General features: G+C 44.1%; 1 protein-coding gene across 1 annotated transcript in view; it reads left to right on the forward strand.

Moving 5' to 3' along the window:
- Nucleotides 1–1,149: 1,149 nt before the first annotated feature.
- PDIA5 (protein disulfide isomerase family A member 5) overlaps nucleotides 1,150–14,400 on the forward strand; it is a 103,018-nt gene continuing 89,767 nt past the window's right edge. The window contains exons 1-2 of the mRNA XM_080399768.1: nucleotides 1,150–1,593; nucleotides 13,125–13,251. Of these exons, the coding sequence (XP_080255894.1) occupies nucleotides 1,192–1,593; nucleotides 13,125–13,251 (529 nt within the window). The 5' untranslated portion in view covers nucleotides 1,150–1,191. The remainder of the gene's footprint in view (nucleotides 1,594–13,124; nucleotides 13,252–14,400) is intronic.

Here is a 14,400-nt window from a genome sequence, read left to right on the forward strand (position 1 = left end):
AGTCAGCAAGGATTGCAGGTGAGAAGTGGCGGTGCAGATAGCATATGCTTTAGGGGTACAGATATTTGACACAAAGGATGTTTTGTTTTAGGTCCTTCCACTGCTGAGTGAAAAGATTCCTACCTTTTCCTTCCCTAAGTCTCTCACTAACCGTGCATACTTCCTCACCCCAAGCTCCTGACAGCTCCTGGGCTGTGCCTCCTGTGTACATTCACTGGCATTTTAGTGTGACCTAAGGATTGCTAACCCCATTTTAAGGCAGGTTAACCAAGGCCTTCTGCGAATGGGAAGCGAGGCATAGCACTGTGAAATGATTTGCTAAAGGTTATCCAGCTGTGACTGAGAAAAGTGTGCTCTGGTTTGCCACAAAAGTGTAAATGTTAATAGTAATAACTTTCTCTACGTGTGTTTCTGCTTTGCAAAATTACATCTTCACCAGGGGAGTTGTTAGTGTCAGTGGGATTCAGTTTTCATGATCAACCGCTTGAAGTGATCATTCAGCTGCATGGATCTACAAATTGCTCCCTTGCAGCCAGCCTTAGTCTAATGCTCAGGCGACAGTCAGCTGTAAGGATCAGACTCGGAAAGATGCCTTTGATTTTCCTTTGATGTTTCTGAGCCAAGGAAGAATTTCACACGGCCACTGAGCGGTAGGTGAAGATCCCTTCTGTTTGTGGAAAGCCAATTATAACGTGGCTGACCCGCTTTGACCTTAAGATTACTGGCAGGACATCTGGGATGTCCTTGCGAGGCAGAGCTGGCTTACTGAATGTGCCTGACTAGGGGCACAGAGCGATTTGTTTCTCTGGATGCAGCAATCATTCAAATAGCGTGATTATAATGGAGGCTGCACAAATTGATCCTGGTCAGGCTCAGTGTATTTATTTGCTTGCACTTTGGCATTGTTGCTGACACGTGAGAATAAAGCAGGGTTCTCTTTTAGGATTTAATGATAACAAGTGGGAACACCTTACAAGGAGAACAAGTCTTAGTTCCTAAGCCTCCCTTCCAGTTAACTTTCCTCCGTCTGTGTTTTTTGTCCCCTTATTCACCTCTTACTCCAGATCAAGACCAGCAAAAGCTTTCAAAGACCCTGAAAAAAAAGTCATCAAGGAGGCGGTTATTTGCCAGAAGGCTCTCGAGGGTAAGGCACGCACCGGGAGGGGGGCGGAGATGCGAAAAACTTAGGCGATGGGGAGGCCAGTGCAACCAGAGGGGAGAAGCGCTGGAACGTTTTTCTTTTTCATCACGGCCGAAACGGCTTGGAGGGAGCCTGCTTCTCCCTTGGCACTGCCGGCTGCGGTGTGCGGGCTCCGGTTTGCGGTTGCCGCGGGCCGGCCGGCCGGCCGTGGGAGCCCCCGCACCCTCCCGCCACCCGCTGCCGCGGGGCGGACTACAAGCCCCGTCATGCCGCCGCGCGGGCGGGCGGTAGCAGCGGAGCGCGCCTGCGCCGCCAGACGTGGCAGCAGCCCGCAGCGGCGGCGGGTCCGGAGCGGGTCCGGCTCGGCGGCGGCGATGGCTGTGCCGGGGCAGGGCGCGGGAGCGGCGCGGCGCCGGGGGCGGCTCCCGCCGTTGCTGCTGCTCGGCCTGGCGGTGAGTGGCGGCGGCCGCGCCCCGGGGCGGCGGCGGCGGGTGCGGGGTGTCTTGTCCCTCTTCCCCGGGCCGGGGCGGGCGCTCGGCGCGGCCGGCGGAGTTGGGCGAAAGTTGGGAGCGGGACGGGCCCTTCGGGCTGGGCGCGGCGGCTGCGTCCCGCTGGCAGCGCCCGCCGCCGGCCCGGGCGGGCTCGGCACGGCACGGCTGGGCACCGGCAGCTCTCCTCCCCGGTGTTCTCCCCAGCGCGCAGCCCCTGTGCTGCTTTCTTGCCTCCCTCCCTCCCTCCCTTTTCCCTCTGTCTCTCAGAAAACTACGCAGGGAAAACCCACCCCGGCGGGCGGCGTTGTCTCCCCTGCCGGCTGCGGGCTGGAGCCCCCGGCCGACACTGGCCCCGGGGGCTCCAACTGGCGGGCGTTTCGTGCCTGAGTAAGTTTTGTGTGAAAATCGGAGCCGCGGCGGCAGAGGCTTCCCTCGGCGGTGGCTCTGCCGCAGCAAAGCTGCCTCGTTCGGCTTTGTGCACCTGTGCGCGGGCACGGGCCCCCGTGGGCAAGCCCTGGCCCCCGTGGGCAGCCCTGCCGCCCCTGCCGGTGTGTCCCTCAGATGTGGTGCTCTCCATCTTTGTGCGTTCCGGAGGATCTGGGTCTGTTTCATTGAAATTACGCTAAGTAGAACACCACTTACCTCAGGGAGACTCCTTTGACTTACAGAAATATTTTTAAGTCTCATTTTTCTTTTTTTTTTATGTACAGAATTTAGCATAAATAGCAGAAAAGAATGGCGAAGGCATGCTTTAATGCGCTCCTTGATTGGCCTGACCTACAGTTCTTTCTTATGTCTGGGCAAATGAAATTAATAATTAATGAAAAATTACGTTAATTTTTTGTAATGCACATGTGGTCTGAAATGTATTTGGAAATGCATGACCAAAGTGCTTATGTAATTCATAAAAATCAAGTGTGGAATTGCTAATTGCCCTATGCTTATTGTGTACTAATATTAGAATTGCCATTGTGGGACCGAAGGCATCGTCCCTAGCTGATGTAGCCTTTTGCCCCGGGCAGGGGCCTAGCGATGATCAGCTCGGTCAGGAGGAGGGACAAAAGAAATGCTGTGCATCCTGCACAAGCTTTGTTTTCTTCTAAGCTCGGTCTAGAAGCGCAGAACCTCTGCTATGCAGTTTATTTATTGATTTCAAGTGAAACTGAAGTCAGGCTGAACTCTTCCTAAAATGTTGGATAGGTCTTAAAGTGGCACACTTTTTTTCACCCTGTGGCTCATCTTTAATATATACGCAGTACTTTTCTCAATGATACTTGTGGCAGTGTATTTGTTCGATTAAGTATATACTGTGGACCAAGTGAAGTTACAAGTGAACTGAATTTTCCCTTCATTTAAAATAAATAAACACGTGGAGTTATTTGTGGGTTTCCTTCTATATCCACTGTGACTGTCAGACCTTACCTTACTTTAACATTCATTTTATGTTAATGTAAGTGTTCTGTTGTGACTTCTTGTAGATTAAAATATTCTTTTTTTTTTCTAGCTTTTTTCATGTGAATCTGTTGTTTTTAACTACTCTAGCTGCCCTTCTTTGGACTTCTTGTATTGCAGAGCTGGTGTTTTTGAGATGAGCAGAGTGGGCCTGCTGTTGTCGGTGAAATTATACAAAGCCATTATAATTTATTCACATTATTCTCTCTTACCCTTCTTAATTTGCCCCAGCATTTTGTTTGCTCTGTGATGCTGCATGCTGAGCAGATGCCTTCATTGAGCTGTTGATTCAGCTAATTCTTTCCCCTTTGCTGTGTACAAGTAGTTTAAATTATTTCTTACAATTTGCATTATCTTGCACTTAAAGGTGTGATTTTTCATCTTGAAATATGTAGCTCGCTGTACACCAGGATTAAAAAACTAGCCTACAGCTGTGACATTGCAAAACCTGCTTTTACATTTTTTCTTGAGTCAATGTTTGCAAAGTCAGTGAGGCTGTTAAATCTGGATGTTCTCAGTGTGTAAAGTTAAAGCAAAGGTAATGCCAGCTGCTTGGTAGGACAGAGGTTTATGAGAACATTGTCTTTCCTTCCAGCCCGTCCTTTTTTATGTAATGAAACATTTTTTTTCTTCTTCTTTTTCCCCCTAGAAGTGCTGAGTGCTTGCAGTGCACCTGGGACAGCAGCTAGAGTTGTGCATGCATAGTGCTCCTGAAAAATAGGGCTCATTTTTAAAGTAGGACCCGAAATCTAGAGGTGGCTTCCGAGAATTTAAATCCTTATTTCTGTAAGACTTCCTGCATTTGTAAAAGGAAAACTACAAAGCTGGATGAAGAAGCCACTTCAGTATCTTCTAATGGAAGATGTTAAGTTGTTCTGCATCACTGCGAGTATGACACACATGTGAGGAAGATACCAAGTGATCTCTGCCTGTTGTAAAGTTTTATTTCTTGAGTGAGTCGAAGAGTTGTGGGGAAGTTGTGGTTTAGCTTTACAGAGATAATTCCCTTCTTGGTATGTCAAGTGGTTGACTATATTTCATGCTCAAAGGACTGTATTTACTATTAAAGGCATTGGGGAGGAGTTTCACACTGAGGTGGATTTGTATGGGGTACTGTCCTGCCCCTGGCAGAGGCCAGCCACTGCTTCCAACAGGACTGTGCATCTGGGATCTGTTTGCTTTGCAAACACTGATGAATGTTATCAGGCCAGTGTGGCAAAGGTCACTTTTGTCTTCTGAGTGTTGGTTTAATGGCAGAGAAACTGAGTCAAGAGAGTCTGTCTGACCTACAGCCATTGGAAAGCAGGCTTCTTGACCTGGTGCCTTTCAAACCCGGTGCCTTCAAAGGCAGGCTTGAAAGGAAAATTTCAGGCTCCCAGCTCCTCAAGTCCCAGTAATGTCACAGGAATGCACCGGTGAGCACTAGCATGGCCTTGTGAATCCAGGCCTGTGGGGAGGGCTTGGTTGTAGCTCTCTGTGTTGCAGGTGGCCCTGCAGTGTGGCAGCAGCGACTTTGCCTCTGGTGAGTTTGCAGGCAAGGTGCAAGTGCTGCTTCTTTGCAGTGCTCGGGTGCTGTTTCCCGTGGTGGCATTTGGGCTTGAATTTGGGAGTGCCTCTTCCCATCCAGTCACTGTTTGTACTACAGGAGCTGCTTTGGGAGGTGGTGTGCTGCAGTCAGGGTGTTTCAGAGGCAAATTCCTTACTTGCCGCCTTCCCCTGCCCCCCTTCCTATTTCCTGCATCTGTTCCCTCTTCAAAGTATGGATCTGTGAAACATGTGCCCTGTCTCGTCAGATGCCTATCCCAAATCAAACCTTGACTTTCAGGACTGGTTTTGTTACTGAACTGTTTCTTATGGAGTGGTGTTTTGAATCCACTAGCTTTGTGCCAAAGCACCCTTTCAGAAGGCCTGGGGTGTTGCCACAAGCATGGTGTGGTCATCAGAAGCATTTTCAGCCAAGGGAGTGTGTTCACAGTGTTGTGAGCAATTGGTGGTGGAAGAGGTGCTTGTTCTGTTGACCATTTCTTTTGCTTTTTGGTGGTGCGGTGGTTCCTTGAGTTCTTTCATTTCAGTAAAATGAAGGGAAGGAGACTCACCTTTCTTCAGAGTTGTGTTTGGAGGTCTGTGAATGGGAAAACTCAATGCAATTTGCAACCTGAATCACAAAAACTAGCATTGCGTTGAATTCCTTGATGTGGACAGGGTCACTTTGGAAGTAAGTTACGGTTTATATTGATCGTGCCACCATTTCAAGCTTGTGAGTGGCAGAAAAATGTGATAGTAAAGTGGGTCTTCAGGTTTGGCACTTTGCTAGCTGAGAGTAGTTGGTAGCATTGGTGGAAGGCACTGTGATTTGTGTGCTTGCAGAACACAGATGACAAAGGTAATCTCTTGTGGCTGCCTTGATGATGTCCTTGGGTTTATAGTCATACAGCATATTTGCTGGGTGTCTGCAGATAGACTCTTTCTCTCCCCCTCCTCAGTTCTCAGGAGATAGCACACCATGAGCATGTGGCACTGTGCTGCTCTAGGATCAGCTGTATGCCGGCATGCTCTGATGCTGCCTCCCTTTTGCCTCTTGCAGATAGTTTCCATTCTATGTGAATCTTACTCTAACTACTTAAATTAAGCTTCATCTCCTATCACCTGGCAGAAAAATGTGAGGATTAATTAGTTAATATTTGTGCAATGCTTTGAAGATAACAAGTGCCATATAAAGAAAGAGCTAAGGATTTTCAGGTGTCATTTTTTGCCGTCTCTTCTTTGTAAGTCCCTTTAATAGTGGTTTTGTCGTCTTTTTATAGCATCTCCTATGTGCTTCTTGAGTAGGTGATACTTCTTTAAACTTCTTCAAAACCCAGTTTTTAGTGGGGGATTATGTGGCAATGCTTTGCTCATGCCCTTAGCATCTGAAGTGATCCAAACGTGCTTGTTCAGAAGTGAAATCTGAAACATCATTTCATCAACAGCTTGTTTAACATACATCTCACCAATGCCTGGTGTGGAGAAAGCAAGCTTCACATTCATAGGAGAAAGTTCTTTGTCAGCATTAGTAATGGACTCTATTACAGTTAGTTGTTAATTAGTAAATAGTTGCACAGGTTTTCCTTCACTAAGCATTTGAAAACCAGTGATAAACCATACAATTAATTGTCTGCACAGGGCCCTTAAGAACAACCTTTAGTACAGACTTTATGCCTGTAGCTTATGTTCCTTAAAACCCAGCATTTAAGAACAATATGAACAGTAGTCTAGTCATATCTTGACGTCTCCATGGTATTTTTTGCTATCTTCTACATTTGGAAAGTGAACATAGCAAACACTGTGTTAAGTGGAATGCCTTATTTGTAGCATTCTTCAGCCCAAGTTAAAGAATACCAAGACACAGTGTCAGGATTTTAATTTGCCTTTCATTGTGAACAAAAGAAGATATGACACTTGCCTCTTGCAGATGTGACCTACCACAATAAAATGTCAGCAGTGCTTGGGGGTTTTTTTATTCCTTGTTGTAATCGGAGTAAGAGTGTGCTCTTCCTCAGAGTGCATGGGAAATAAATAAAACACAAGAAGTGTCCGATGGGAGTATCTGCAAATGTAAATCTGTTAGACAAAGCATGTTTTTTTCTGATGCTGTCAGTCTTCCAAAGCAGAAGTTACTGATCTTCCAGCTTGTCTGCTGGAGCGCCTCTCACCTGGTCATCCCGTGCTGCTGTAGGCATAGGAGTCACCACTCCCTACTGAGCCTGTAGATGGCTTTTGGATCGGTTGCAGATAATGTCAGCCTGTGTGCTGGGGGTCCTCAGCAGGCTGCAGTTTGGGAACCCTTGCAGGTGTGGTTGGGAGATGGTTTTGTAGCCCCTGTGGGATTGCAGGGGCTACTTCGGTTCTGATGCCTGACGTCTAAGACCCAAGTGCTACCCTTTCTCTTCCCTACTCATTCGAATAATAAATTCTTAGCGGGCTTCCTTGAGGTACCTTTGGATAACAGAGATAACCTGTCTCCCCTCATCCGATTTGATTAAAACATTTCTACAGCTATTTTGGATATTCATCATGAATGAAAACAGGGGACTGTCCTAGTTATCACTATCCATCTTGGAAGGCATTTGTTACAAATGGCTCAGTGATCAAAGCAGCACAACCCTGAATGTAAATAGCAGCAGAGGGAGGGCTTGTGAGTGAAAAGCAAGCAATTACTGCACAAGGTCAAGAGTGGTTTGTATGATGAACAAGGAAGATAAAACATCTGCAGTCAAACTGTGATTGTTGTAAACAAGAGGGGTTTGGATTTTAACATCTTGTATTTTCAAGCGAGAACAAATTGGGGGGGGGAGGGAGGGAGGGAGCAACAGATCAGTTTCTCTCTTGCACTTGCCTGGAGATGACTTAGACCTGGTATTTTCAGTACACACATACTGCCTGCACCCCAGGAGCCTACAAACCTCCACCACTGCAGTACAGAGGTATTTCTTCAAAACTACCTTCTGAAGTTAAATGCATGCTTCACCACAGGGTTCATTTTGGGAGCTGAGTAGGAAAGGGAAGGTGAGATCTGGTCTTGTTCTTGGAATTTCTTGCCTGTTCCCCAGTCCCCTGTGTTAATGTAGCAGAGGAGACCCCTGTTTAGAATGTGAACGACTCCCCTCCTAAAGAAATTAATTATGAAATTAAACTCAGTCATCTCCATTATTGCTTGGAACTTTGAGGCAGGTTTGCTCTTCAGCTAGATTCCCATAAAATGCCTTGTCAGGCACAATCTGTTTCATATGTACAGGACCCTGCTCGTTGATCATATTTACAGTGGGTTGAGTGCTGTTGTCCCAAAATGAGAATGACATCAGTGGGTGGTTAAGCTAAGACAGAAATCAAAGTCAATGTCTTGCTGGAAAAATAGGCTTTTGAAATTGTGGTTGAATGGAAGACTGTGTCCCTGCAAAGCACCAGTTGTGCTAGAATCAGCGTTGTTCATGTCAGCCCTAGCTATTCTTGATGAATACTGTACAAATTGTCTACCTAATTATACATGTAAGTGTTAGTGTGTGCATAAAAAGTCAATGTTGGCATATGGATTCAGGCACCTAAGCACTGTTTCAGCCACATATCCATTTATATATTTAATGCATAATTTGTGTCCAGGGAAATATATATTTTTTATTTTCTTGAGATGGAAATAGGTGAAATAGGAAATGCTTTTTCTGTCCAGTGTACAGTGCTACTCCTCTGATAGTTCTTCCTTATTTAATTCTGATTTGCATTTTCTTGTTTTTAAAAACCGTGTGTTTTCGTTGCCCTTGATTTAAAATAAATAAATAAATAAATTATTCTCTAGACATGCTGCTTATCCTTAGCAGAAGACCATGCTGTCACAAAGCTTTTGTGGGGAACAACTCATAAATTGAACTGGGTTCTGTGGGAACAGCGGTTAAGCATTTATCACATTTAATTTGAATAATAAATGTAAAATATGAAAATACATTCTTGTGGCTGCTTGAAAGATATTCCCTGTTTTTCATTGCGAAATGAGATTCGGAGAAGAGTAAAAACTTGAGAAATAAACTCTGATTTCTCAGATGCTTGGTGATTTTGAGAAAACACAGCCTGAGGGGTGACCACATTTTTTAATAGTGTCAGTCCTGGAAGTATAATTAGTAGTAAGTTATTTGCCTGTAACTCTCTATGCCTCTGGGTTTCTGAAAGCTCAGATGTTTATTGGGTACCGGTTCTAAGGGAGTGGGGTTGAGGAGTGTTTTGCTGCTCTTTAACAGTTACGTTCAGCAGCCTTGCCAGGGATTGCTGTAAGTGGGGCAGGGAAAGGAAAATTAAACCTTTTTGACTGATCAGACTTCTTCCACCTTGCTTGCAAGATTATATATTTAAATACATACTTTGATTTGAAGAGCAGAGGCAGAGCTGGAGCCCATGTGTTTTTGTACCTTGTACTTGAATAGCAGTGTCTCTCAGCAGTTTTGAATTTATTGTCTTGAGGGTTTGGGTTTGCTTATGTTTTACTTGAGAATCCTTCATGCATCTTAGATCAGACACTACCATCACATGACTGATGTGCGACCTAAACCATAAAAAAATCCTGTGAAAATAAATTCAGATTGAGATCTTGAGCTGGGGAAAATCTGCAGACTAGAACTGCTACCAGATTTGCATTTCATAGTCTGCTGCGTGTAGTCTGCCTTTTTCTGACGGTCTGCACCAAAGTTTCTTGCATCCAAGAATACCAGGTGACTGTTGTGTTGGTTCCAGCTCACCGAGCCAACCATGGATGAGGACTCCTTATGCTAGGCACTGTGCAAGCACAGCATAAAATGAAATAGACCTTCACTCAGTTTTATTGTGATCCCTTGTCAGCATAACTGTCACAGGGCAGGAGTGGCACAGATGTTGCATGTGTCGGTCCTAATACACCTTCTACTTCAATGGGTACTGAGGCTGGCAGCTTCTTGAGGAAAATCGAGTGTTATCTTAACTTTTCAGTGGTGGTTATGAATACATTTTAAAGTTTTAGGATGCTCGAGTGACAAGAGAGTTCAGCTTGTTTCTTATTTATAGAGTTCCATATGTGTGAATGTAGCACTTCCTGAGGCATATGAAAAGAAGCTTCCTGACCAGGAGGGACTGTCACCTTTCTTGACCTTTTCTTTTTTTAATGTAAGCTCATCTCCTCTTGTGCCCTGGATTTAAACAAGAAGCAGCATGCTTCATCGGGCAGTGCCTGGCTGACTAGCTCTCCTGCAAAATGTCTAGAGTAAATCTACCTGATTCGTGTATCACAATTAAAGCCATATAGCACAGTACATGCAAATGAGCTTCAATCTTTGCAGCTGCTTTGCCTGTGGAGGAATAGGAGCCTGGTTTTCTCTGAAGAAGAGTGGTGTGTAACTGCTTCCACAGGATTGTCTTTTTCCATCCTCTTGATTTCATGCTGTTGCTAGCACTACTGGCTGTAGCCCTGGTGAGGCTGTGGCCACTGATGGGGTCATCACTGCATTGGCTCTGGAGCAGGGCAAAGCAGCCCTGTGCCTGGACTAGCATTGGGTGAAAACAACTGCTTGGCATCACTTGCCTTCAGTGGAGCTGGTAGTGAAGGCAGAGGTTCTTCAGGAGGTTTAACAGTAAACCTGCCTCTCATTTACTCTTTAATTTCAGCAGGAAAAAGATAGAGAGCATGGAACTACTTAATTCTTATCAGTTTGCAAACACCATGTAGTGCAAATGGCTATTTGGGAGGTGGTGAGCTTTCCTGCTCAGCCGATAACCTCCAGTATTGCTGTGACTGCCTTTAGATATGCAGGCAGGGTGTTTCTTTCCAGCTTGATGCCTTCAGCTTGGACCTTTTGGGTTTTATAACCAGGGAAGGCTGCAACATTAATCTTAATTAAAGGGAGATGACGATTTATTCAGCAGGGCTGACTGGTGTGCTTGTACACACAGTGCCTTTCTCAGCGGGTTTTGGTCTAAACCATAGGATCAGAGGGAGCTGCTGTAGTAAAACTGCAGGAAAATGAGTAACATGTATTGATTTGATACCTGGGGAGGAATTGGGCAAAGTAGCAGTAGATAGGTGCAATGTGACATGCTTTGCCCTCCAAGTGCCTGCTGGTCCGCCAGCGCAGCATGTCTTCTGTTAGTGGCAACACTGACAAGGCAGTAGTTAAAGCTATCGCTGTTTCCAGAATCCAATTTTTCAAGAGGTTTATAGCTCTGCTGTTATGGGAAGGGAGAGAAGAAGAAAACTCATTGAAATTGGCTAGACAGCCTTTCCATCTGGAAATCATGTGAAATACATGTATTTCTGAGCTATCAGTAAAACTGTACAGATGCTTTAAAGTTCATCATACTGTTTGGTGTCATGTTGAAAGTGGCCTTTGTGGCTTTTTTAGTCCAGTTATTTATTTTTGGCAGTGATTTCATAGACTAGAATATCCTTAATTGAATCCAGTTTTCCAAATCAAAGTAGCAGCCTGTAGTTTTACTTCCCCCCCGCACCCCTGTTTTCAGCCTTAGTTTCCGTAAAGTTTGGTTTTAGTCTTCTGTAACTCAAGGTATAAATAAAACTTCAAGACACTTGGATAGTTACAAAAAATGAGGTGAAGGAAAGTTTTGTAAAAAATATTTAGGATTAAAGAGATCTGCTCATAAATCAATGTTAGATTAATCCCTCCTGTACAGCCTCTTGATTGTGATGAGTTTTGAGCAGGAATTTGCATATCTTTGTCACCTCACTTAGCATGACTATATTTGTCTACTTTGATTGGCAACACCATGTATTTAGCTCAGAAAATATACAAATGATTCATATACATCAGCCTGAAGTAGGAAGGCTGAGCTCTGGACATCTGGATTTAGAAGAATGTGAGTCTGTCGGTCAAATTAAAGCATCAAGGACATTTATGCTGAAGGTAGAACTGACTTGCAAATGTGCTTTTTCCCTTCTCACAGTTGTTCCATCTCGTCAGCAGGGTTAGGTGTGGGAATCCTGCCTGTGGACTGGGATAGCTTGTTTACTCTAAGCCTGTACAGCCTGTCTTGCATTAGTACTCTATGTTGTAGGTGCATCTTCTTGTAACTTTAAATTCCTGACCACGTCATGGGATTGTTTTGGCAATGACCTCCATTTCAGCTCAGCTTCTTCTCTCTCCCTCATGCATCCCAAAACTCCTACTCCCCTTTCCACATGTAAAAACTTCCGGCACTTACAAAGTATGTTTCATAGGTGCAGGTTTTGTTTCTGTGCCTCAGTGACCTGGTGTTTGCAAATAGCTGAATTTGTAATGGAGTTGTAGTGCCTGGGGCTGCCTGTTCTGGCTTTGATTGGCTTAGTGCCTTGTTTTGAATACTGCAATCTGTAATACAAGGGATGTAAGAACAACAGCCTCTTACTACTTCACATCCACTCTGGACACATTTTCCAGCCCACTTGGAGAGAGATGTGATCAAAATCAGTTCTGTAATTAAGAAAACATTGAATCTCATGTGTGTTAGGCAAATGAGCTAAAGCTTTTAGCCAAGCAATTAAGTGTTAAGGTTTTACTGTAAGGTGAATCTAAACTAGATAATTTCTCCAGCTGAGCTTCCCATAATCATTCCATTAGTGTGAATTTAGTATAGTGCAGAAGGGAGGCAAATAGCCTGATCGATAAAGATTATTATTATTATTATTGAAGATTATTGCAGTACAAATGAGCAGTAGAGGCCCCAGCTGAGCTTATGGTCATATTTTGATAGGAGTTTTACTTTAGGATAAAAGACAGACTCTGGAGCAGTCATGATTTAAGTAGACCAAAAGATGTAACAAAAAAGTAATTTCTTTGCATAGAAACAGAACCGAGATGCAGAGAAATTAAATGCCATGCCTTCCATGTGGCCAATGAAAGTCAAACTTGGTCTTGTGGCAAAGGCACTGGTGTGTGTGTGAGGTACGGTATGGCCACGGTGAAACATAAGCCCTGCTCTGCTTTGGAAGAGCAGGTGGGAGAGGGTTGTGGTTAGTGCTGTAATGCAGATGCTGATTACTTGCAAATTCTGTTTTCGTTTCCTTCATCTGCTCTGTGTCGGTGTGGGTCAGTTATTTTAACTTCCTGGCTCCTGCTATCTTCTGTGGGATATCAAAGTACTTGATTGCGTTTGCAGTGTATTCTGAGATCTGGGACAAGAGTACTCTCAAAGTGGTAGTTCACTGCTGCTCTTGTTACAGTATATTAAATTTACATAAGAATTTTTATCTGATTATCTGACTAGGGAACAAACCTTTAAGAGGGGATGGCTTCTTAACTAAACCCATATTTCTTGATGTTGTGTTTATCTCATCTCTCCAATTAAGGATGCTTGCTGGAAGTGGTTTTGGTCCAGTTCAAAAAGTCATGTGTGTGGCTTTGGGTTTTTTTGGCTTTTGTTGATTAAATTGACACAGTAGTTTATGTAAGGCAGTGTATCTTAAGGTTGTGGAAAACGGTCAAAGCAATTTCAAAAGCAGTTTGTGTTTTGTTTCTCAGCATGTTACTAATCTTTCTGGCTTTGTGTTTCTGTAGGTATTCTTGCCAGCGTTTGTGTGCTCATTGAAGCTGTCTCCACTCATAGAAAAAATAAGTGACCACAAGGATTTTAAGAAGCTTCTCAGGACACGGAATAATGTATTAGTGCTCTATTCCAAATCTGGTAAGTCCTCCTTTTTATTTCTTTTTTTGACATCACAGCTCTTCATGTCCAACAAGTTGTGTGTGTTTGAACGTCTGTATGTATCTTCAGTTACCCATGTACATGCTCAGATGAGTAAGCTTTTTGCACTTACTTGCTCCCTGTTCGGTGTTGCCTTATGTGACTGCAAGGTGCTTCTACATGACTACAAGGCCTTCTTCAGGACTGGTGCCCGTTGTTCTAACTCAGGCTCCTGATGTTTCAAGATTGGAGCCTTCTTAATTTGGTGGTCTTATTGTTCTGTCACATTGGCAAAAATGTACTTTGCTCTGGCTTTATCTCCAGAATTGGCTGCTTGTAACAGCTATTGGCTAGAACTTTCTGGTGTGTTTTTCACAGTAGTTTGCAAGTTTCAATTTCCTGGTGACACTGAAAGGCTTAATGAATAGTTTTAGTACTGAAATCAATCCATCTTTGCTTCTGACAGCTTTGAGTGTCCCATGGTTGTCTTTCAACTTTAATTAACAAAATATAAAAATAAATCCCGAGCTGCTTGTGTAAGAGGCAGAAATGTTTCATTTCACATCATGCCACCTGTCCTCTTGAATATCTTTGCTGTCTTCTCTCATTCAGGCTCTCCTTTCTGGCTGTTCACTCTTGCTTTTACCCATCTGTGTGCTTTTCCTTTTGCTGTGTTCTGCTCATGCTGTACCTTTTCACCTTTGCCTTGTTTGTTTTGGTGTGTTGTTGTGTGTGACACCATGTAAAAGGAAGGAACAATCTTTAAGTTCCATACACAAGTGCAGAATGCTGTTGTGGCTGTGGAAGTCATTGGACAGCAAGAAGTAAAATGTGTTACTAAGATCGTTTTCCTTAGTGTTGTATTGGTTTTGTTGCCACTTTTCCTTCCTGCAGGCAAGCAATACAAGGTAATGCTTTGTTTGGGGGTTGGGTCCTCCTTTTCTGACCTGTTGCAAAGGTTTTAATCTCAGTTAAACACAATGGTGTTGATAGAATTGCTCTGTGTTTATAATGTGGCAGATTGAAGCAGTATATAGTGACCCAATAGCCTTCCCCCCCAGTATCAGAGAATTTTGCAGAAAAAAATGTACAGGTGCTGGTGTAATTAATTTTGTTTCCTAAAGGTATGCTTATTCTGAAACAGTTAAA

Source organism: Falco punctatus, assembly GCF_963210335.1.
Source record: "Falco punctatus genome assembly, chromosome: 8".
NCBI lineage: Eukaryota > Metazoa > Chordata > Aves > Falconiformes > Falconidae > Falco > Falco punctatus.